This window comes from Anolis carolinensis, chromosome 1 (assembly GCF_035594765.1).
Source record: "Anolis carolinensis isolate JA03-04 chromosome 1, rAnoCar3.1.pri, whole genome shotgun sequence".
Classification (NCBI taxonomy): Eukaryota; Metazoa; Chordata; class Lepidosauria; order Squamata; family Dactyloidae; genus Anolis; species Anolis carolinensis.
The window spans coordinates 271,206,156-271,231,588 of NC_085841.1; the positions used below are offsets into that span (position 1 = coordinate 271,206,156).

Here is a 25,433-nt window from a genome sequence, read left to right on the forward strand (position 1 = left end):
GTTTAACTTGTTGTTCACGAGGACTCCAAGGTCTTTCCTACAATCCCCAGACAGTATGAGAAGTGGCTGTGTTAGCGGCAGGCTTTGGATCTGTAGAATCCTGAATACATTATTGGCACAAATATATACAGGAAGACACCCATAACCATGGAACCCATTTCCCTTATAAGAACCTAAAAATGGTCTTTCTAGGAATTTGCTACGTCCTCCAGGCCTACTTCCCTTGGAAATTACTATAAAGTTCATTGGAGGACCTTGAAAATTTCTGGGCAGGGTGTCTTCTGAGGAATCTCCAAGTGCTCTGACGCAGCTCTATGATATGAAAGGATCTGAAGTGAGGTAATTCAATGGTGTTCAGTCATATCCACAGTTTCACACAACAGCAGTCTGGCCAAAAACGTATTTCTCATAGATCTGGGGATCTTACTGTAGTACCAATACTACTAGAATGTAAGGAAAACTTAGAGATATATATTGATCAATTCTTCATTTGAAGTGGCTTTAAAGCAAGGTGGGAATCATGTATCATTACTATTATCATTATATTTATTTGTATCCCACTTTATCTCCCCTGTAGGGGACTCAAAGCAGCTTAACATAAAATCTTCAGCATATCCATTTAAAATATACAAATATATGAACATTACAAATATACAAACATGTAGTTTTTCAGATCATATTGAACAACAATTTCCATCATCCATCACCATTGTCTATGCTGACTAGGGCTGCTGAGAGTTCCAGTTCAACAACATCTGGAGGATTGCATTATTTCCACGCTTGCTGTATAAGGATGGATGCAACTAATATTTTCCTGAATTTCAGGCCTAATGATGGCTGAATTATGTGTCCTTGTCAGTAGAAGTTGTTTTTATTATCCAATAATGGCGTATTCTTTGATAAACTTGCTGGTTATTTGCTGGCAGCCATATGCCTTTAAGTGTGTTATGTACATATGTATGTTGATGTCTACTGTGATGTCAGTTTGACTGAAAATGCAGATAAAGCATTTCTGAAGCCAAAATGAGTCAAGCTAATTTTTCCCACATAAGCTTAAGTGAGGCCTTTATTTATTAAAACCAGGGGGGAAAGTTTGAAAGAAGAGAGGGATTCTAAATCAGTTATCCCGCCAGAAATGTGAAAATAAGAATACTTTTCTTAAGACTGGTTTTATAGGAACCTTATGCAGGACTTTCACTTTCTAGAAAGTGGTTTTCCCTTGAACACACATCAGAACCATTCATCAGACCATAATTGCAAGTTGTCAGTCAGAGCCGCACCCTTCATGTGGTGGCAGGCTGCCAACACATCTGTCAGAAGCACTCATAAGCTTCCGTGTGTTATTGTAATCCCCTACAAAAGGAACAAGTCTGTTCAGCCAGACCACGTTTTCCAAACCGAATAATGACTTATATAAGCACCCAGCCTGGCAAAGCCATTTCTACTTACCCCATAAACAATGAGCTTTGTACTAGAGGATATGCATCTGACGGGCAGCAAACAGTAGCTGTCACCTCAAAAGAAGTCTCTGCACTTCAGAGCTGTCTTTATGCATGCTACACATAGAGAAGCATACTTTAAAGCAGACACAACTGTATTCATGACCCCTTTCCAAATATATAATGTAATTGTAACCAGTAGTGTGAATGCATTCTCATTCAGTTTTGGAACACCCTACCTATGTTTGGTCTTCTGTCTGTCTATACCAATCCCTGACTTTCCTTGTTTTAATATTTGTATTTCCTCTTAACTGAGATGACTAATAACGTTCTCTTGCAATGACTTTACAGAGCAACAACAGAAAACTTCTGTGTCTTTTGAAACCCAATTCTGTTATCCACTGCTTTTCCAAGAACTTTGCAGAATGGCTTGCTTCAGAATATATGCTGAGGTGTCTGAATATGTACAATGCAAGTGTGTCCACATACATGCCTGCTGGTGTGTTTGCCACTGTGTCTTGCTGAATTTACAGATAAGCCCTTTTGTAGAGGTTTGTAGGGTTATCATAGACTCAGAAATGAGACTCATTGGGGATTTGATTCTGAACATATTCCTGAGATTCATCCTTAATATATAAATAGTGAATATTATGGGGGCTAGGAAGCTATACGTCACAAATACACAGTGTCCTTTTTGTAAAGGCTCTATCACATCTACTTTTATTTTGCTGTTTTGTGTGTTTTGAAGCTCTGTGTTTTTCAGAGTCTGTGTATTCAGACATGTGAAGAACTTGTGCTAACAATATCATACTGTCATCATCTTGCCCCCACCCACTTTGTCATGCATACTTTTCCACACACACTGCAGTAGTAATTGCCTTATTTGTACAAGTCACACATACTAGCAAATTAAATATTGCTGGTTCTTTTCAGTAGCAAAGAGGGCAAACCTGGATTGCTGCAAAAGCTCTTTGCAGACATTAAGTGTGGGAATGATTATATGAAACAGCGAGACATTCTTTCAGAGCCTTTAACAAGCCTTCTGTTTGGGGACTGAGAATTTCGAGCAACTGCAAGGGCTGTATATTTGTTTGCAGAATAAAAGCTTCATGTATTTATAAATATTTGTGAGGCAGATACAATGTGTGAGCATATGGCTGCGGATCCCTGTTATGATATTTAGCTTCGAGAACAAGTAAAGGAAGCATAAACTCCCCCGTGGTACAGCCATGAGTGAATTATCTGTTCTTTCCATTAAAGAAAGATAAATGTCATAACAGATCAACTACCGTATATAATATATATGCAATATATTCCTTTTATGTATTTTTAGTCTTTACAGTATGTCAGTCAGTTGTCTGAGAGAAAGTGAATATACTTGCAATGTTACTCTGCACCCAATATTTAAATATTGTGTGATGTAAGTGGACCTAGCCATCTTTGAAATCTCCCATCAAGATGATTTCTATTTTATTCTGCTTGTTTAGTTTACTCCCTGTGCTTATAGCTGGGGGAGAGGTATAGTGTGTGTACAGCCTTAGAGAATGAACTTTGTTGGCATTATTAGACAAATAGAAAATATGTTGTAAGGCTCAATTGGGGGCATCTAGATGAAGAATGAGGGTGGGTGAAGTCTTCCCCATGGACTATATGTGACTCTCCCAAGCAATTGTTGTGTCCCCTAGTGGCCATTCTTTTTTAAAAAATCCAAAAAATGTTTTTGCTGCAAAATGCATCAAGAGTCTCACTGGAGAAATTGTGCACATTTTTGCCAACACTTTGTCTCCAAATGCTCTCTAGAGGTCTGGGATACCCTCAGATCATGCCTCCCTGTTTCCTTTGGGGCGCATTTGGAGAAATTTTCATCTAGTGGCACTTCCATTTCAATGGGTTGAATTAGTCACAGAGAAATTCCACGGGTTTCAGAGGAAATCAAGCACAACTTGTCTGGATTGAATGCAGTGAAGATAAATCAGATGATACAACAAAATACAGTAGATGAAATTTGTATTATTACAAGCATAAGGATAAATGAAATTAAGTAGCCACAGTTTAGTAGTTCAATATATATGTAGTGTTATGTAATGTTTTCTTTGTATGTTTGAAAGCAGCTTTGAAAATCATCCTTAGCCATAATAAGATGTAAGTGCAGTGAATGCTGTGTACATTGTGTGGAAACTTTTTGCCAACTTTTCACAAAACTTCTGACTTCTGAATAATAGTTGCAAAGCAAGTTTAGAAGTCTGATATTCCAACACAGTGGTGAGAAAACATTTGCATTTTTTGTTTTTGCATGTTAGTACAAAATAAAGGTTTACCTACCTACCTGAAAGTAGGTTTGATTGCATTTAATGGATGCATTTCTTAGTAATGTTGTATAGGAGTGTACCATGAAAGAAGTTGTACCTTTTTTGATTTTATTAGACTATCTCTATTCTAGATGTATCATTGTCAGGATATATTTGATATCAAATGCATGCTTTGATGTATTCTAATGACATTTTTGGTATCCTGTAATATGTTTACTTTGAGGGAGGGGAGAGGTTAAATATCCCAAAGGCACCAGTTCCTGCTTCATCTTGGAAGTTAAGCAGGATCATCTATGGTTTATCCTTGAGTGAGAGATCATCAATAAATACCAGGTGCTATATTTCAGAGGAAGGAACAGGAAAAAAAACAGCTGGAAAACCCTAAGAAATTCATGGGGGTCACTAAAAACCGACAAGCAACTTGAAGGCCCGCACACTCAGAAAATGTTTATTAAAACACAAGTTATTTCTTCCTAGCTTGTGACTTTAAATACAGGCTGCCTATTGAAACAGAATTAGCCTGGTTAGTGCTGTGGCTTTGTCACAAATCTTCATTAGAGTCAGGAGGCTAACATTCAGGGACTCAATTCAAGAATTTATAACAAAATCTGGATTTATCATCCAAGCAAAAAAAAAATCCTTTTATGCAACCTAGCTAGCTAGCAATATTGTAACTTTTGCACTCAATAAGGCGCAGGTAGAATGAGGCGCAAGGGCATTTTTCCTTCACCTCATCTCCATATAGACCCTCTCCCCTCGCCCAGCATCTTCCTCAAATATTCTGGGTAGGTTCTTCCAAGCCTCTGGAGCATTTTTTGAAGTATGCAAAATGCTGAAGGGGGAATATCTTTCTCTGGTAGATGTTACTCTGGAGGCATATGGACACTATTGGATGCAATCCATTGTACATCAAACAACGATTCCTCCTTAACCCCCTTCTCTCTTTCCTGTTACTTCATTTCTTCAGCTACAGGTTCTAAGCACTGACCATGATGGTTTCTGCTAAAGCCAGATCTACAGGAATAAGATAAGGGTGGTGGTCCAGTGGTGCCGAAGTGCTTCCCATGCCACTGGGGCATGTGAATGCATCCAGCCATTGAGCTGGCTCAGGGCCATGCAGTGCAGACACTGTTAGTCCTCAAGCCAATTCAGCATGGCCATGTGGGCTTTGGCAACACTGATGCAAATATATCCTTAAAGGTTATACTCTACATCTCTGCTGTCCTGGCCACGACAAACGATTAATCTGTTGTCGAAGGCTTTCATGGCCAGGATCACAGGGTTGTTGTATGTTTTCTGGGCTATATGGCCATGTTCCAGAAGTATTCTCTCCTGATATAGATGCCTGCCATAGATGTGGGTGAAGCGTCAGGAGAGAATACCAGAAAACATACAACAAACAATCATTTTCTGGACCACTTTTAAAAGCTATTTTTTAAAATGCTCCAGTTTCTCTATCCTCCTTTCATTTTTCATTTAATCATTTAATTACTTATTAATCGCCCTCCATCCAAGGTGCTCTAGGCGATTTACAAGCTAAATTGTAAAGGATAAAAATACATACATACAAATATTGATAAAATTAACATAGATCAAAAGCTCTAGTAAAAAGCCAGGTCTTAAGTGCTAGGGCAAAAGGCCCTAACTCACGCATGGCTCTCATATAGGGCGGCAAGGCATTGCATAAGGCAGGGGCAGAAATAGAAAAAGCTCTGCATCTGGTCCTTTCCAAATGCACTTCCCTAGGACCCGGTATATAAAGTAAGTCGCGTTGGGATGGTCGTTGTGACCTCCGCTGATGGGAGAAGGAGAGACGGTCCCTAAGGTAGAATGGGCCCTAGCCGTAAAAAATTTTAAAGGTCAGAACTAGCATCTTATATAGACCACAGTAGTCAGTTGGAAGCCAATGCAAATGCTGCAGCACTGGTGTTATATGGCATTTCATGGGTGTTCTTGTGAGTAGCCTGGCTGCCGCATTCTGAACAATACGGAACTTTTGGGTCGTAGACATCGGAAGGCCAACATACAGGGCGTTACAATAATCCAGCCTAGATGTGACCGTGGCATGGATGACTGTTGCCAGAGCCTCATCAGATAGATAGGGTGCCAATTGCCTCGCTTGTCGTAGATGGAAAAAGGCCTGTTTGCTGGCAGCAGCAATCTAAGCTTCCATTGTCAGCTGCGAATCCAAAACAATACCCAAGCTCTTAACGGTAGGCGAAGGAGATAGGGCAACACCATTGAAGGTAGGTAGCAAATGGGTCAGACCAATCGAGCGGTCATGCCAGAGAATCTCAGTCTTCGCCGGGTTCACCTTCAGTCTACTAGCACGTAGCCTGTTCGACAGAGCCTCCAGACATAAGGTGAAATTGTCTGGTATTGACGTTGCTCCAGGCTCCAAGCATAGAAGGAGTTGGGTGTCGTCCGCATATTGATAGCAGTCTAGGCCGAAACTCCGAGCCAAACTAACAAGGGTTCTAACGTAGATATTGAAGAGAAGAGGGGAGAGAATTGCACCTTGGGGTACCCCACATAGGAGGGGAGATTTGTCAGAGACTTGATCCATATACTCCATGCATTGGCTCCGGTTTCGGAGAAATGAGTTGAACCAATTGAAGGCCTGACCATGAACTCTGGACATGGCAAGACAGTGAATCATTAGAACGTAGCCAATGTTGTCAAATGCTGCAGTAAGGTCTAGAAGTACTAGTAGCGCTGATCTGCCGCTATCAGACTGGCGACGAAGTTCATCTGTAATGGCAACCAGGACTGCCTCCGTCCCATGGCCAGGACGGAAACCTGACTGGAAAGGGTCCAGGCCGGCTGTATTATCCAAAAATTGTTGCAATTGTCCCAGTATAGCCCGCTCTATCATCTTACCTAAGAATGGAAAGTTAGAGACAGGACGATAATTGGCAAGGGTCATGGGATCCAAGTTAGGATTCTTTTAGCAAGGGACGAACCCTTGCCTCTTTTAGGTTGTCCGGGAAGACCCCCTGTTCAAGAGAGCCATTGATTATACTACTCAACGGATCGAGTAGACCTTCCAGGCAGCTCTTCACCAGCCAAGAGGGGCACGGATCAAGGGAATAGGTGGTTGGTTTTGCAACAGCCAGGATTCTAGCGACATCTTCCCTGTCAAGCGGAGTAAATCGGTCAAAGATAGGCCCACTAAGTGGCCACAAAGCTCACTCAAGGTATCAACTGTAGGGGGCAATTCCTGCCGAAGCACGGTTATTTTATCAGTAAAAAACTTCTGGAATGCCATTGCTGTAAGAGCCGTGGTTGCTGAGTTTTGGACTAAGGGAGCCGGACTGGTCAAAGCACGAATGATTTTGAATAATTGTGCTGGGCATGATCTAGCAGAGGCTATTAAGGAGGAATTGTAAGATTTTTTAGCTTCCTTGACGGCTGATTCGTAGGACCTGCGAAAAGCCTTGAAAGCGGACACTGACACCTCGGCGGGTTTCCGTCGCCACCGACGTTCCAGCCGCTTTCGTGCTTGCTTCATCAGTTTCTCTATCCTCCTTCTCTCCTCTTCAATGGCTATCATCAATGGCTACAAACTCAGTTCTGAAGCCATTTGTACTCAGCAGCGGGAGAAGAGAGGAAAGTTAGAATCTTGTCTTTTCCAGTAGGCTCAGGCAAAGGCCAAATGCTGCAGCCAGTCCTACCTTGTGTGTTCTTTCTAATTGAGAATTTCCGCCATCACGACCACCTTTTGATGTCATTTGGCCACGTGTCTGTGAAATGTTGGTGGGTATATATAGGTAAATTTCATTCACACATGCATACATACATACATTTGTATTACCCAAGAGTTTATCCATATTTATTTGTTTATTGCTTGATTTATATAGGTTCTCCCAAGGTAGGTCACAAGCAAATGCAATATTAAATGCAGAAGCTCTGTTCTAATATCATAAGCATGTGCAGTTTGGGGATAAATGTGTGAAGAGGAGAAATGTACTAGTCCCATCTCTGCCCTCTTCTCTTGCTGTTTCTGTCATTTTACAGCACATTCTGGATACAAGAGTCTTCATTATCTTGGTATGTTTACCATGCATTTGGGAACCCTGAAAAATCAATGTTCCTGATCATATGAAGAAAATAATAATAATAATAATAATAATAATAATAATAATAATAATAATAATAAGAAGTTTATTTTTATATCCCGCCCCATCTCCCCGAAGGGACTCGGGGCAGCTCTCATGGGGCCAAGCCCAACAACATACAATAAAATACAACAGTATAAAATACACAATATAAAATACAACAATATAAAATACATAACAATCACAGTAGATCAATAACAGCTTCAACAGAGTAAAAAGCATGGCCATTAAAAGAGGCAATAACATTGCGCTTCAGTCCAGTGTCTTGGTGGAGAGGTAATTTCAATCGTGCAGTGAATTAGGAGAGCTAATCATGGCCATCTGTGATAAGGAACAAAAGACTGCTATAGGAACAGGTGGGGACTCAATCAACTGTTCACCTTAATCAAGCGTAGCTTGAAAAAAACCAAGTTTTCAAAGTTTTTCTGAAGGATATAAGAAAATCCCCGAGTAACACTGGCTGAGAAACTTGCCACCTACACTAGATTGACTGGAGCTTCTGAGGGAAGAGTTCATCCTTTCCTTTCCTTTCCTTTCCTTTCCTTTCCTTTCCTTTCCTTTCCTTTCCTTTCCTTTCCTTTCCTTTCCTTTCCTTTCCTTTCCTTTCCTTTCCTTTCCTTTCCTTTCCTTTCCTTGGGCAATTCTATTAATTGCCCTAGGAAAAAACCAAATGTCTACTGTTTGGAAGAGCTGAAAGGATAATTTTGTTCTGTAAAAAACTCCATTCGTGGTTGAGTAGACCTTGGGAAAGCATAAACAAAGATGAGATTATACTATTGTTTTCATTCTTTCTTATCGTCATTTGAAGTAATTTTAAATCAAGCGCTTATTATGATATCCTTCATATATTTGATGTATAAAAAGAAACCCTTGGCAGGTTTTCCACTTTAGACATTCTTTCACACAGTGTAAGTGTTTTTATACACTTAAGTTATTATTTGTGACAGATGGGTGTTGATTTCACACAAGAGCTAATATAATGATTATATTTCTTGTTATCCGATTGTGAATTTTTAAATTTATCAAATGCGTTTCTTGGTTTTTGCATTGTCTTTCAGCAGTATCTCTCAGGGCAGCCCATTGTGGATACTTTTTGTGTGACTATGTTGGTTTAATTTATTGATGTTAGGTTTAATTCATTGATTTTAGCTTTAATTTGATGTTAGATTTTATTGCTGTTTTCATATGTGGGGTTTTCCTGGGGATTTTATGTCAGTATTTGTTTGTTTTATGGAGACATTGAATGTTTGCTGTTGTATGTTGGAATCTGCCCTTAGTCCCCTTGGGGAGATAGGGTGGAATACAAATAAAGTATTATTATTATTATTATTATTATTATTATTATTATTATTATTATTATTATTATTATTATTATTATTACTATTATTCACCAAAATCCTGATCTACTGCTGCTATACAAGTGGACACAATTTCTAAGTTGTGTCACAAGAATAGTATCTTGTTCAGGATTGTGAAAGCAACTGCTGTACTAGTGTAACAATCGTGCAAGTGATTGCACTTTCTAGTAAGCTTCTACATTTACTTGGTACTTGGGGAATAACTACGAGGCAATGTGTTAAACAAGTGCAATGCATTGCAAACTCTTACATGCATAATGTGATCCAGTATAACCTTACTGTAGTGTAACTCTGGCATATCTAGGCTGATATAAATTTTCACTGAGCAACCACTGAACAAGATTTTGGTCCATAATCTAGCTCAAATCTTACCTGGTTTACCTGGATCCATCAGCATCATCAGTCTTTCAGATTTTATTTTTATCCAACCAGGCTCAAGATATATAGGAGCCTTGTATCTCCTTCTTGATATAAGATAAGGTTGCAAATAAATTGTATGCTTGAATATTGCACAATCAGAAGGCACACAAAGGACCCAGCAGATATTAGCATTGTGATTGATTCATAATGTTAATTACTTTTCTGTCCACCAAGACCTCTGAATCTATATACAATAAAATATATTAAAACCATTATTTTAAAACAGATAAAAGCTAGATCTAAAACTGCAAATGTTATGATGTATATGCATTATATAGACACCTAGACTAAAAATGAACCAATGTGATGTAGTGGTTTGAATTGTGAACTAGGACTCTGGAAACGAGGCTTTGATTCCCCGCTTGACCATTAAAACCCACTGGATGGCCTTAGCTGAGTCACGCAGTCACAGCCCCAAAACACCCAGTGAAAGGCCCACATTAGGCTCCCCATAGGTCAGAAATAACTTGAAGATACACAAATGTAACCTGCTGAAAACAACAGAACTTAAATGATCAATTGTTAATTTATTTTAGTGTGGATTTGATCCACTGTTTAGCCCAATTAGGGTGTTATGCGACTCTTAAGACATGTATACGAGATGTGAGTCTATGCTTACTGGTCCTGTCCAGAATATCCTTGTGGGCATCAGCTTAGGTCTCTAATTCCTAAACCAACTATGATGCTTGAGAATATCTGTTGTGTAATTTTACACATATCCCTTTGAACTTTTGCTTTAAGAAGAACTCTGATAAAGCAATTTTTCTGGCCAGATGGAGATCTCTACTTGCCATCAAGTGGAGGTGTGTAGAAGACTCTGCAGACCCTCCCTGTTCAAGATTTCAAGGCCATAGATATTGTGGTTTGTCCAGCATGCCACTCGTATGAATGTTAGTGCACAGTGTTCAGGTGTAGTGCTTAAACAACATTGTTGTATGATACTTACCTAGAGGCAGTAAGGAACAAAGAGACAGAAGAGATTTAGACTAATATTTTGGGTTTTATGCAGTAAGTTTTAGAACTAGGGAAGAATCCAGCACTTTATTGGGTTCAATTAAATCTACATATTAGGAAATATTCTTTGCTGCCATAGTCTTTTTCACCTGTGTGATTTTTAAAGTGTGCACTCTTGGTTCACAGAAAAACAAAAAGTAGAAATTTCTAGTGTGGTTAATTTAGATAATTCTGCCAGGCAAAGGACATGACTGAGATTGTTTTGCCCTTCATGGATATACAACACATTTGGATTTTATCATGGGCATTAGTACCTACCATAATGTGGGTGTATGGGGTTTTCCTTAACGTGAACTGTAGCATATTTTCTTCTTCAGTGTGAGCTGGTATAATCCTTTTCATTGGTATGCTTTAAGTGATAAGAACTGTGATAGGGGAGAGCAATTAGATTCATTGTACTTAAAGTGTCAATTCAGGTATTCATCTTCTTGAGAACTGCTTGTAAATTGTATCTCCTTGTTATTTAAGTATCAGTGATTGCTGTTGTGAGGATTCTGATGCCACCTTTCACCAGACTTTCATGTTACTATGAGAATTAAGCAAGAAGTGCATGTGCTTGTTAAGAAAATTATGGTTACGTGCAGTCAGCTGTGTATCATCACTTTAATTCAAATCATTCAGGAGAATGCATTTTAGTGAAAAAGGGCAATGAAATTCACAATTTTATTCCATAATGGAAGGTGAAAGAGAAGAACCAAATATACATGTGTTTCTGAAAATATACTTTTGTCTTGTGAATGTGCCAAGATGCTGTTTCTAAGCAATTGTGCTGAGATTTTGGAAAGTTCCCTTTGACATACCAAATGGGTCTTATCTGGAGCTAACATTTTCAGGGAATAAACCCCTGTACAGTTGAATGCCCAAATAGTTCTGTGACAACACAACTGTATTTTCTCAGGAACTAAATATATTTCTTTACAGTGATCCTGCATGTTTTAGTTGGGCAGTCATTAGCATGTTTATAATGGTTCTAATTTAAAATGACATTTTCTGAATTTTATCCTTGAGTCATTTACAAATCGTTCATATTGAGTAAACAAAGGAAACAGATTGCATTTGATACTTAGTAATTTATCTGAAAGAAGAAGGGAGGGTTAATTGTCTGAAAGTTTTTCTCTGTTTGGGAAAGTCTTTCTTTCTTTCGTTCTCCCTTTCTTTCTCCCTTTCTCTCTCCCTTTCTTCCCACCCCATACTTGTTCTGGAAGTCATGAAGGGAGGGGGAAAACCTGGAGGAGTGGGGAAAATGAAAAATTAGGAGCAGGACAAGATTGACCACTCCCAGAGGGGAGTGTGGAGCAGAATTTGAGCTGGCACAAGATTATCTAAAACAGTTGGTGCATTCCTTAATGATCAAGTGCTTGAGAAGCCCAGCTCTCTCTCACAGAGCATCTGTGTTGATGTTTATATCTGTGCCTTGCTGTATGGGAAAAGCATGCTTTCTCTTCTTTCTCTGCTAAAAATAAAGAGGAATATGGCATTGTATGAACTATTTTAGGAGAACAAAAACATCTGAAAGGTGAAAGGTTTTGTTTCTTAATAAATAAATTAAAGAAATAAAGGCCAGGGTTGCATCTTGGGCTCTCTCTATAAGGCACGATGGAAACAAAAATGGGGGAGGGCACATTAGTGTGTGGTATTTTATCTATGTGCATTGAAGTTTTCATGAGGGATTCAGTGTGGGTTTTTTTTAAAAAAAATCAAACCATTCCAGGCTGCCTTGGTAGAAATTGCAAGCCCTTTTCCCAGTCAGGCTCAGCGTAGATAACAAGCCTGGCAACAACCAGTATTTATATCCCAGTGTTTGGATTTGGAAAGCTCAAAGTTTCTACTCAGAGCTTTTGATCGTTCGGGAATATGTGTGAAGTCCAGAGTAAAATGAACACAGTTTAAAATACCTATTATTTTGAGAGTTTTAAGTAAAAGTTTAGGAAAGCTCTCAAGAGGTCTCAACTATTCTAATTTTATCAAATTGTGGAGAAATGCTTTTTCTCCAAAGAGGGGAAATGAATGAATATACATATGCATATGTATGTAATGACATGCCTTATATCCTTTACTGGCCAGTTCAGACCTCTTGTAGTTGGAAGGGACTAAGCAGATTTAGTGCCTCATTCAGAATGTAGTGGTACTATGTAGAAAACCTGCACCATGCTACTTGCTCAATGTATAGAAGGAACTATTACTGGTATTACTTTGCTATCCATGATTGCAAGGAGAACTTGCCACTGCAGTTGCAGCTGGTGGCTTGTAAGTCGAAAGGGTGCTGAATTTGCTCTGGGTTTTTGTTCAGATTCCACAGGAGCTATCCAAATGGTGGAGTCACAACCCAAAGCAGGCTTATCGTCTGTTGGGATGGCAATGTTGGGGAAGTGAGGTCTACCCCTACTCTGAATAAATTCTATGAAGAATTGACTAAATTGTTTTAAAAATTGTATGAATAATTTTCAAAACCTATGTTTTTTAAATCTTTAGAAGCTGCCTTGGCTGCTATGTAAAGTAGGAAATTAATAAATATATTTCAAACTTCTTTTTCTTACCTTGGGTAAAAGCAGTTTAGTAATAATAATAATAATAATAATAATAATAATAATAATAATAATAATTTATTTTTCTATCCCGCCACTATCTCCCCAAAGTGACTCGGGGCGGCTAACATGGGGTGATGCCCAAAACAAAACAGAATAAAGCAATTACAACGAATATCAAAACAAAACAGTAATAACATAAATCAAATAAAATAAACAATTTAAACATAAAAATACAATAAAACACATAAAATCAGAACAAATGAGTAATAATACAGCATCAACCACTGGAGATAAAAGGGGTCAGACATATAAAACACAATATCCAAAGCTTTAATAAAGTGCATAAACAAGTGTCAGAGAGTCAACTGGGATAATATGGGATAAGGTAAGGTAGGAAGGGATTAAAGAGCTAAGAAGTAATGTCTCAGTGGAAAGGGTCTATTATGTTGGTGAATTAATCAAACGCACACTGAAATAGCCATGTCTTTAGCTATTTCACAAAGGCAGACAGGGTTGGAGCCAATCTGATTTTCCTAGGGAGGGAATTCCAAAGTTGGGGGGGGGCACAGAGAAGGTCCTCTCCCTCATTCCAGCAAGCCGAGCCTGCGATAGTGATAGTGATAGAGAGGAGGGCCTCCCCTGAGGATTGGAGAGATCGTGCAGGCTCATAGGGGGAAAGGCGATCACAAAGGCAGACTGGTCCCAAGCCGTTCAGGGCTTTGTAGGTATGAATTGGGACTGGAAAGTGAACGGCAGCCAATGGAGCTCCTTAAACAGGGGGGTTGACTGCTCCCTGTAAGATGCTCCGGTTAGCAGTCTGGCTGCCGATCCTTGGACTAGTTGTAGTTTCCAGTCTGTCTTCAAGGGCAGCCCCACATAGAGAGCATTGCAATAATCCATCCTGGAGGTAACTAAGGCATGGACCACCATGGCCAAGTCAGACTTCAAGAGGTACGGTTTTAGTTGTGCAAAGGCCCTCCCGGCCACTGCTGACACCTGAGCATCAAGCGTCAGCAGTGAGTCCAGGAGGACCCCCAGACTGCGGACCTGCACCTTCAGGGGGAGTGCGACCCCATCGAGCACAGGTTGCCACCCAATACCTCGATCGGCTGAGCGACTGACCTGGAGGACCTCTGTCTTGTCAGGATTAAGCTTCAGCTTGTTCGTCCTCATCCAGCCCAGCACAGTGGCCAGGCACTGGTCCAGAATCCGAGGGGCTTCCTTGGATTTCGGTGGAAAAGAGTAGTAGAATTGAGTGTCATCTGCGTAGAGATGGCACCAAACTCCAAAACTCCGGATGACCTCACCCAGCAGTTTCATGTAGATGTTAAAAAGCATGGGGGACAGAATGGAACCTTGCGGGACCCCACAGGAGTCCGAGCAGGTGTCCCCCAACTTCACCATCTGGGATCGGCCCTCCAGGAAGGACTGGAGCCACTGCAAAGCAGTACGCCCAAGGCCCATCCTGGAGAGCCGTCCCAGAAGGATACCATGGTCGATGGTATCGAAAGCTGCTGAGATGTCCAAGAGAACCAGCAGGGTCACACTCCCCCTGTCCAGTTCCCTGTGGAGGTCATCCACCAAGGCGACCAAAGCCATCTTGGTACTGTGCCCAGGTATGAAGCCAGACTGTGACTGGTCAAGGAAGTCGGTGTCTTCTAGAAATCCCTGGAGCTGGGAAGCGACCACCCTCTTCAGCACCTTGCCCAGAAACGGGAGGTTAGAAATTGGTCTGTAGTTATCCAAAACCGAAGGGTCAAGGGGTGATTTCTTCAATATTGATCTCACAATAGCCTGTTTAAGGCTTATTGGGAATTTCCCTTGAACCAAAGAGGTGTTTATGATAGCCACAAACCAATCAACCAACCCGCCACTGGCCAGTTTAACCAACCAGGAAGGTAATAGGGAACAGCTGAATGTCATTGAAAAAGAAGTATTAACATATGCCACAATGCTCCTACACCAGGCTAACTTTGGGAACATCCTGCCAGGAGATCCATTTAGAGTAGTTTCAATTCAACCTTCTGCTGTTGGTATTTCAATTTAACATAGTTGAAAATGGAAATAACTTTTTGATTATAAAAGGCATATGTGGGCCAAACTTATGCCTTTTAGTAATAATGATTTTTGTAATCAATAAGTCATTTAGGTGACATTATTTTGTTTTCCTTTGTGGTGGTCAAGTTACAAGGTGTTTATATGTACCTTCAAATTGCCTGTCAAATTATGGCAATCCCTTGAATTTGACAGGCAGGGCATACACAGAGGTAGTTTGTCATTGCCTTGCTCTGAAATATACCATCTGGTATTCCTTGGTGATTTTCATTCCAAGTACTAAGCAGGCCTGATCTAGCTTATCCTCTAAGATCAAATAGGGGAAAGGAATCAAATTTCACTGAAATACCTAGTTACATATATTTATTTATTGTTTATAGGCCTACAATACATTTGCAATCATTATTAATAAATCAATGTGCTTTTGTCTTCTGTCACTGTGTAATGCCTGAATGTGGAAAGGATTGTATGCAAACAACTCATGTTGTGGAGCTTATATCAGCAGTAATTATCAGCTTACAGTATTGTTACAACATGTTTTGAAAGACGCTTATTATAAAGAAGAGAGAGAGAAAGTGAGGGCTCTCAAAGCAGCAAGAATGAGACAGTTGATCGCATTTACCATTGATATGGATGTTATAAATATGCCACTGTGCACTATAGTGTTTTATTGAGTCTCAAAAAGTCAGCACTGGTTTGAAATAATAATGTCTGACAGTCAGGGCTTTGAAGTTTTGCTACAGCACGCACACATTTAGGCTTTCTTTTATGTCTGACTTTTACCATAAAAAACAAAACACACACACACAGAGCATGAATGGATTCTTCTCATCTATATGTCAAAGAAAGAAATGCGAGGGCTACTCCAGTAAATTAAAAATAACGGGGTAGAGAGAGCATTTAGGGGAGGGAAGCATATGTAGATGGATGCAGACCACGTGAAGGTCACATAGTATTTCAAAAAGGTAGGCCTGGGCTCCCTCACTTGTTGAAGGTCATGAGATGTGGATTGGGATGGGTAAGAAAGAGAAGAGGAAGGGAGGGAGGGCCTGCCCTTGATAGGATCAAGATGACTTTCATTTAGTCAAAAGAACTTAAGCCTTTGCCTGTGATAGTTAGCACACTTGTTCTTCATCCGTAGTCCAGGATTCTTTCCATACCAAAACTGATTGATTACTCAGTGGAGAAATGTTAATTGTTTTCATCACATAGACATCCTTGTCATCTTGTGTGCCTGTGTGTTAAATCTGGAATTCACGTTACCTGTTTTAAAGGCATTGTTCCTAAAGCAACATTTTCAGTCATGGGTTTGTTACAATGCATATGCCTATGCCACAGATCAATCTATGAGTTAAAATCTTATAAGCAGTGATCTGATTTCCTCCTCCAAGCACTTTTTGGGCTACTAGCACTTGTTTTAGCTACCATTAACAGCCCTTCTGTGGGTAGGATATGCCAGCTGGTTAAATCACATGCTTTTTCACAAATTAGTTAATAATCTAATGTTAGTACAATTGTTTCCATGAAAGTGATAACCTTTAGATTATTTGAGCCTGTAAAGAAGTAATGAGGAATGCATCTAGACATGAGCACTGTGGGATTTCCTTCATCTTTGAGGGAGATGTTGGAGGCCGTGACCTCAGTGTTGTTCTTGTTGTTGTTTTTAAAACCTTCCTAGTGTATTGACACTAATAGGCTTGTTATGTTAAAACCATGCAAAATCTGGTTCATAGGTCTATGGCACAAAATCAAAGGTATCTATCATCACTACCCATTCTATTTGTTCCAATTACAGAGAAAGCACATTTTTGTTACCATGTTGAAATGTAACTACAATTGCAAATGTATCTGTAGAATAAGTATGGGCTATTAATAATACAAATGTAATTAACATGTAGACACCAAACCCCACAACAGCTGTCTTTGACAAAAAGCCTCGTGTCAGAACCATTCCACAGCTACAACTGGGTATGTGTGCGCATATGCACATTTGTCTGTTTCGTTGAGTGCGGAATGCTTTTTGCTATCGAAGAAAAGATTAGAGCAGAATTGTATTGAAAAATATGCATGTATACACACACAGGGATGTCAGCAAATACTTGTAGAATGTGCTCCCTCTTCATATTGGCAAGCATTTTTAATGACACCCATTAGAGGGAGTGAGTTAATTTTTGGTTGACTATGGCTGTTGAGCATGAACATGAAGAAATTAGGTCCACCTGGAACATCAAAATTTATTATGAAAAGTAAGTGTATGTTGTCACTACACTATACACCAGCATGGCAGAACCTGCCTGTCATCCACTCCCTTTCTTGTCCTCTTGAGGTGTCCCCTTCCTTCTTTCATGCCAGGATACTGGGATGGAAAGGGGAAAAGCTTAACTCCCATTTCCTCTGGCTTCTGCAGTTCCACCAGTCAGCATGCAACATTTGATTAAATCTCATATTTTTACTGATGTCACCTTAAACTGGGCTTTCACCCACTACATCATATATTGAATGGCATCGCAATGCTATCAGAATGGTTTAAAATATTTTCCATTTTTTCTTTAAAGGAAGAACCCCTTCAATATTATCAGTTGAAAACTGGGAATGTAGATTCCCTCTCTGCCTCTCCATTCTCTGCATTGTCAGTTCATTGAATTAACGAATGGTACTCTTTTTATGCATTTTTAAAAAGTTGATAAAATAAAAGTGACATGGTTTCCACCGGTGTTTCACTATTCCTTGCTTCTTTATCTTTCTATATTTTCATGCCCTTAGTCATAAATTGAGAAAAAACATTTCATAGTTAAAATATTTTCATTGTAATTTTCAGTAAGTATCAATATAAAGTCATTGTTTTTCATCTTTGTAGAGATAAGGAGACTTGAAAGTTGGCAGAGCACATGAAAAACATCTTTTTAAATTAATGACATCAGAGAAACTGAGAAATTATAACATTCCATTGATAAATGGTGGTTATTTGGTGATTCTTTTATTATCTGGCCAAAACCCCATAAAAGTGATAAAGGGTTGTAATTGTTAACATTAAAGAATTTGCTTTATTGTGTAACAAGTATTTTAATGATGTCTGTTGCAACTTAGAATTCCTTAATTTCTCTTTCCCTCTTTTTGTCTTTGAATGGATGCAATTAGTAAATTGGCTTTCCTACTAAAATATTACTTGGAGGGTGGTAATGTTGGGACTCCAAACTATATTCTCTTTCCAGAGATGCCCATAAGGTGTCGTGAACACGACTCTCTTAAATAATAATAAAGGTTTTTCGTGTGGTAAAAAGGAACATGCAAAATCCAAACAGGGTTGCAACTAAGAGTTTTACTACATAGTTGTCCTATAATTGGATGTAATGCTACAGTGAACTAGAGTTAATTTACAGTGAAATCTGATTTTTTTTCTGTATTATTCTAACTATAATTAAGCATGATTTCTGAACCATAAAGTGCTTTTAAGCCTAACTATGCCCCCTTCTACACTGCCATACAGAGCTGGCCCTAGGTATTTTTCAAGTGTAGGCGAACAGAATTTTGGTGCCCCCCCCCAACCAATCACTGCAAAATAAAAGCATTGGATAAGCAGAAATGTTTGATAATAAGGGGAAATTAAGGAAAAGCCTATTAAATATCAAATTACATTAGTATTTTACAAATTAAGCACCAAAACATCATGCTTTACAACAAATCAACAGAAAAAGCAGTTCAATACATGGTAATGTTATGTAGGAATTACTATATTTGTGAATTTAGCATCAAATATTGAACAGGTATATAGGGCAGTGTGGAGTTAGATAACCCAGATAGCCCCCGGCAAGAAAAAAAACTCTAAAATCAGGACAATAAATAAAGAACAACACTCTGAAAACAGGAGAAATCCAGACATTCGTTCTCGCCAGGAGGGCGTTCGGAGCTTTGGGGAGCAGAGAAGTGGTGCTTCTCTGCTCCCCAAACCGCCGAACGCCTTCCTGGCGAGGTCTCTGCTTTGCAATGCCCTGAATGCCTTCCTGGTGAGAAGTAAGGTGTTCAGGGCTTTGAGGAGCAGAGAAGTGCTGCTTCTCTGCTCCCCAAAGTGGTGACCTCGGTTCCTTCCTTGCGGAGGGAGGCGTGGCAGCAGAGGCCCCCAACAAGATGGCGCCACAGGCAACTGCCTAGTTGGCCTGGTGGTTGAACCGCCTCTGCTTCCATATAAAATCCAGATTATTTGCTTTGAACTGGATTATATGGCAGTGTAGAAGGGGCCTATGGTTACTTGAAACTATAATTTGAAGCTGGCTTATTCCAACAAATGATCATTAAAATTAACCATTGGGGGGGGGGGGGGTGAATGATGTCACAACCAGCTATGGTCAAGTGAAATGGAAATACGAGCTTTCAAACTCTTTTTCATGCCTTCCTTAGAAGAGAAATAAAGAGGAGGAGCATGCAATTGTTTTTGTGACTTGTTCTAGTAATGGTACAAGGGAGGGCAAAGATGTTGCTGAACTACAGCATAAAGCATCTCTTATCATTTTCACTGCTGGTTAGGGCTGTAGGGAAGTGGAATCTAGTAACATCTAAGACTGAATCAAGTAGGATCTGTCCTTGATGCACTCTTAGTTTGGTGCTACATCCAAATAAAGCCTTTGTCAGACAAGCAATCTTCCCGTGTTCTGTTGTGCATTTTCGTATCTTTAACTGAAGAGGAGCATATTTCTAAGAGAAATTATTTGGCAATGTAAATTCATATAATCCAGTTTAAATCATATTATCTGCATTTAGAAACTGGATTATATAGTCAGTGTAGATGGGGCCACAGAAAGGCCCCATCTAACTCACATCTCACAAGCCATCTGGCCATGGTAGTAAATGCCTTAGTTACATCTTGATTGGACTACTTTAACAGTTCTACGTGGGGTTGCCTTTAAAAAGGGCTCAGAAACTTCAGCTGGTTCAGAGATCAGCAGCCAGACTATTTGCGGGAGCACCATACAGGGATAGGACAATTCCCAAGCTGCAGCCGCTCCTTTGGCTTCCAGTTTGCTACCAAATGAAATGTAAACTGCTGGTTGCTCCCTTTAAAGCTCTGAATGGTTCGGGTCCAGATTACCTGGCCAATCACATCTCCTCATATGAGCCTGCCGGGACACTGCGTTCATCAGGGAAGATCCTCCTCTCAGACCCTCCTTTAGGAAGCAAAAAAAAATAAAAATCCTATGTACTCAGGCATATGGAGATGTGAATGTTTAAATATCTGACTTTTGAAATAAGGAATGGAATTTGGACATGGCTTTTGACCTGTTTTTAGTCTTGTTTTTATTAATATTGTGTAACTTATCATTATTGTTTTTATGTGTTTTTTTGTCAAATGATTTATACTGTCTATTTGAATTGTTTAGTCTATTGTTGTATTTTATGGCATTGAATGTTTGCCTTTTATGCTGTGAACTACACTGAGTCCCCACAGGGAGATAGGGCAGGATAGAAATAAGGTTTTACTTACTTACCCCCCCCCCCCCCCCGCCTTCTCTTGCAAAAAATTGAAGTGAACTGTTTTATAAAGCAATGGACCACCATGAGATAAGTCAGGAAAAGTGCAGATTTTGTTTGCTAGCCTTATTTTGAAATATATGTGGTATATGCCTGCCTCCATTACACATATCTTAGAGATGCAATCACTTGCATCTACCACTATCTTTAAGGTAAAATAAGATGTGTTTTAGCCATTGAATTTTTTTTTTGCCAGTAGACTTCTTTTTAAAAAGAGGAATTAGACCTTTGCATTAACAGTGGGTGAAGAAGAAAGGCACTTCCTCACTTCCCCAGAATGCAAAGAAAATCTTCCCCCATATAACAAAATAACCTAAACCTGTCCACTGTGACATGCCAAATTGCTACAAGCATCATGCATCCAGGAAGCTGAGCAAGGGTTATGCCAAGGGTTATAAAATTTTATTACCAATTCTAGATTGTAGAATTTTCTAACAACAGGTTCAATATCCAAAATCTTTTTACATAACTTGTTCTCATAACTCTGAGAAACAAGTTGGATTTGTATGCAGGGCATACGTGTAATCAAAGAGGAGGAGCTGGATTTATCTAAGACTAATTGGGAAAGTGAACCATGGGATCCCATACTTGGACATGACACTTCATCTGATACAGAAAATTGTCTGCATTAGTTGTCAATGAGGCAACTGGAGAACCTAAACTGGTTTTAGATAAGAATTTTCCCCAAACCCAAATGTTTTGATAGTGTTGCCTCATCTACACTGTCAGATAATGCAGTATAGCAAATTTCTTTATCCCATGACTTACTCCATCTCTCAATAGCCCCAAAAAGCACATTGCTGAGCATGTTATTTGTTTCCTTAACAACACTTTTCCAGAACTTTTGCACTATTGAGCAGATCCACCAAACATGGAAAAATTACCCTTCTTTTTCTTACATCTCCAGCATTCCCTCTTTCTGGATCACGTGGATGACAGGAAGGACCTTTGGAGAGAGAGGAGGCATTTTGGGAAGGGGGAAATGGGGTGAAGGGAGTCTTGGGAGGCTGTGCCAATGCCCAGCCATGCCAAACTGGCATTGGCATGTCTGGGCACTATGGCTTTTACTCTGTCATGAGGCAGAGTATGGCAGCCCTGTCGGGACAACATGTGATGCTGAACTGGCATTTTATTTATCCTACATTTTGTGCCAGTGTGGAAGAGCCTCTGTCAAATCTAGTACTGGTACTTGTTTCTGACTGAAATAATTAGTTTGAGTTAGAGCACCATGCTGTACAGCACCTGTGCCATATTGAATTCTGTTCATAGCATAAACAAAGCAGCAGTGGATATTGGCCTAAGTAGAACTTCTACTCTCAACTAGAGTAGATTCACAGAACTAATTGCTGAATGGTTAGTCAAGACTGGTGTAAATCCAATTGCTTCAATGCATCCACTCTAACTGGAGCTATAGAATAGACTTATTTATTCATTCATTCATTTACCCAGTAATTTATATGCTGCCAGTCTCCCAGAAACTCCCAAGGCAGTTTCCAGAGACAAAAATCTAAGCCAGTATAACACTGAAATTGTGCAAGAGCCACAGCGGTACATCAAAGCTTTTGCCTTGTACTTTTACAGCTCATAGGTCTCTTCATTAATGTCTTTGTTTTCATCTTCTGTTTTTAAAACATAGATTCATCTTGCATGGAAAAGTTACTTTCTAAAGACTGGAAGGAGAAAATGGAAAGATTAAACACAAGCGAACTCCTTGGAGAAATTAAAGGTACAGTAATTTAGACACCAGATTTTAATATGAAAATTACTGTATACACTTGTGTATGAATCTAGAAATTTTCATAAATATATCAGCCCCAAAATCCCCATTGGTCAACGTATCCATTGGTCACTGTAACTTATGTATATTTCCTTAAAAATGAAGAATTATAGAATGACGAAAGGTGAAACCATAGGCTACCTCAGGAGAACCCAAAAGAGGCATTGACACCCTCTTCTCTCTCTCCCGTGGTAACACCTCTGCCTTTTTTTGAATTCCTAGGCAGGAAATTGTCAGTGGTGGTAGCAGCTCTTCGGCACTTTCCCTCGAAGAACACTGAGATTAATGGGGGTTGAGGGTTCTTTTAGGTTTTCTGGATTGGTGATGATGGCCAGAGGCAGTTGTCATTCTGTGGTGGCACTGACTTTTTCTCCTCTCTATGGAATGATCTTTGACTTAGCCGTAGCTTCATATCAAAATCCATAATTTTGGTCCCACAACCTACCTTCGATTTATTCATGACATCAAATTATACATAAGTAAAAAGTTATGACGTACAAACTGAATTTTGAAGGATACTGGGTTTTTGTATTTGGGGATAAATGTTTGAGTGAAAAGATGAATTTTATTTTGTGGATTCAGTCTGTTTTGACACAACCCAATGCTGCAAGATGGGGTTGCGTGCTTAAAGCCTTAATTGTTATCCTAATTTGATCATTATGCACAGGAATAATTTGCCTCCTCTTGTTTACCTGATTGTCTCCTAAAAAAACTTGAACATAAAAGTAAAATATATTATTGCATTTCCATATAATACTTCTTACTTCCCAATGTGTGTGGCATCAGTGACAAATCAGTAACCCAGGAACTTGCTACCTTTATGTTTTTGTGGCTTTTGAATAGGATTCTTTTTTTAAAAAAAAAGCCTTAGGGAGATGTTGAATTGTTCTTTTTCCAGTTAGTTTAATGTGATCACCCTCCTTCCACAGAGCTACAAATTGTTCAGAATAAAGCAAGACTGTGAAGTAATACACTAAAAAGAAAAAAAGTTCGGTGGCTGGAGAAAAGAATTCCAGTTGTAAGAAACAAAGGTGTGGTTCTGTTAGGGGAATTGCTCTTTGCACGGACTGTTACTGAAGAGTTGTTTATATTATCAGAAGGAAGGCATTCTTGAGGATAGCTGAAACACATTCTCTCCCTTGAAAAAGTGCTCTTCACCTTCAAGACTGACATATCAGTAATGGGGAGCGGTTTGGTTTGTGTGCATAGAAATATAGATGAAAAAACATTTATGCTTCTTTATGCCTGTATCAAACATCTTTGTGATTCCAGTCTTATTTGCCAAAAGAGTCAGGGCGAGTAATTAGTAGTGATTGTACAAATTACATGAGAGAATACATTTTTTGCTTTTATGAGGATCTAAAATAGACACAATTGTCACTAAAGTTAGATACCACATCTATTTATTATAGATTGGATAAGAGAAATAATTGTTGTTATTGCCAGATAAAATTGAACTCTTGACATAGCAAAGACACTTCGTTTAATTTGCATCACTGGTGGGATGAGACTCTGAGTGTATTGTAGTAGTTTAGAAGTATGGCCTATTCAAATAAACCGAACAATTAAGAAGTAGAAATGACATTATAGGCAAAGCATGTCTACACTTGTTAGAAGATCAGTGGTGTAGAGTTTGAAAGGCAGGTTGAGAGTGTTTGGGCACTCATTCATAAGAAACTTTTGAATGATTTAAAATAATGATTTATAAGAAATAGAAGAAGGGGCACTGGGCTGTGGCACAGCTGGTTAAGTAGCCAGCTGCAATAAATCACTATGACCAAGAGATCATGAGTTCGAGGCCAGCCCATGTTGGAGTGAGCACCCAACCATTAAAAAAATAGCCCCTGCTCATTGTTGACCTAAGCAACCGAAAGATGGTTGCATCCATCAAGTAGGAATTTAGGTACCGCTTTGCGGGTAGGCTAATTTAACTAATTTACGACACCATAAAAATCGCCCAGCAGCCGTTGAAATGAGGAAGTATCCATCAAGATGTCACAGTGGATGATGAAGCAGCTGCTCCCCCTGTGGCCGGAATCGAGCATACCCTCAGGAAGCTGCAGAACGTTAAATTGCCTCTGCGTTTCTGTCTCTGTCTCTATGTTCATATGGCATTGAATGTTTGTCATGTATGTGTACATTGTGATCCGCCCTGAGTCTCCTTCGGGGTGAGAAGGGCGGAATATAAATACTGCAAATAAATAAATAAACAAAAGAAGGTGGTAAGTCATAAAAAAGTGTACAAATGAGTAGGCAGGAAAAAGAGGAGTGTTGAAGCTCAGGATGATCTCCAGTTTGCTTGAGATGTTAACATAATAAAATGAAATCCAGTTACTTAAAGCAGCGGTTCTCAAAGGGTGCTCCGGGGAGCCCTTGGGATTCCATGAAGCATACTGAGAAGCTTTGCGGTTCCCTCCCCCTCTCCTCCCCCCTCTAAACTTTCCCTCCTCTTTCCTGCTCCTCCTTTCCCCCCTGTCTTCCTTGCCACCAAAACCCTTTCTCTCTTGGCCCTCTTGTCGCCTTTTCCCTCGCCTCCCATGTCCCCCAAAAGCCTTTTTTCCTTGTCTTCCTCATTGCCTTTCTCACTGCCTTGGAAATTGCCTTGCTTGTTTCCAAAATCCTATTTCCCACTGCTCGGGGTGTCTTGATTGTGTGTTTTCTGCATGGCAGAAGGAAGTTGAACTGGATGGCCTTTGGGGTTTCTGCTATTACTACTACTACTACTACTACTACTACTACTACTACAAAGGCTGGGTGACCATCTGTTGGGGGTACTTTGATTATGCTTTTACTTCATGGCAGAAAAGGGTTGGACTGTATGGTTCTGGTGTCTTCCACTGAAATACTGTCAAGTTTATGTTGGTTAAAATTATTCTTCATTTTAAATATTGT

The 25,433-nt window shown here is 39.5% G+C and overlaps 1 protein-coding gene across 13 annotated transcripts in view; it reads left to right on the forward strand.

Annotated features, from left to right (window-relative positions):
* sox6 (SRY-box transcription factor 6) overlaps positions 1–25,433 on the forward strand; it is a 524,097-nt gene that overhangs the window by 296,943 nt on the left and 201,721 nt on the right. For all 13 annotated transcript variants that reach the window (XM_016993151.2, XM_008107320.3, XM_062977163.1 and 10 more), the window contains one exon: positions 22,401–22,490. In XM_016993151.2, coding sequence (XP_016848640.1) covers positions 22,401–22,490 — 90 coding nt within the window. The remainder of the gene's footprint in view (positions 1–22,400; positions 22,491–25,433) is intronic.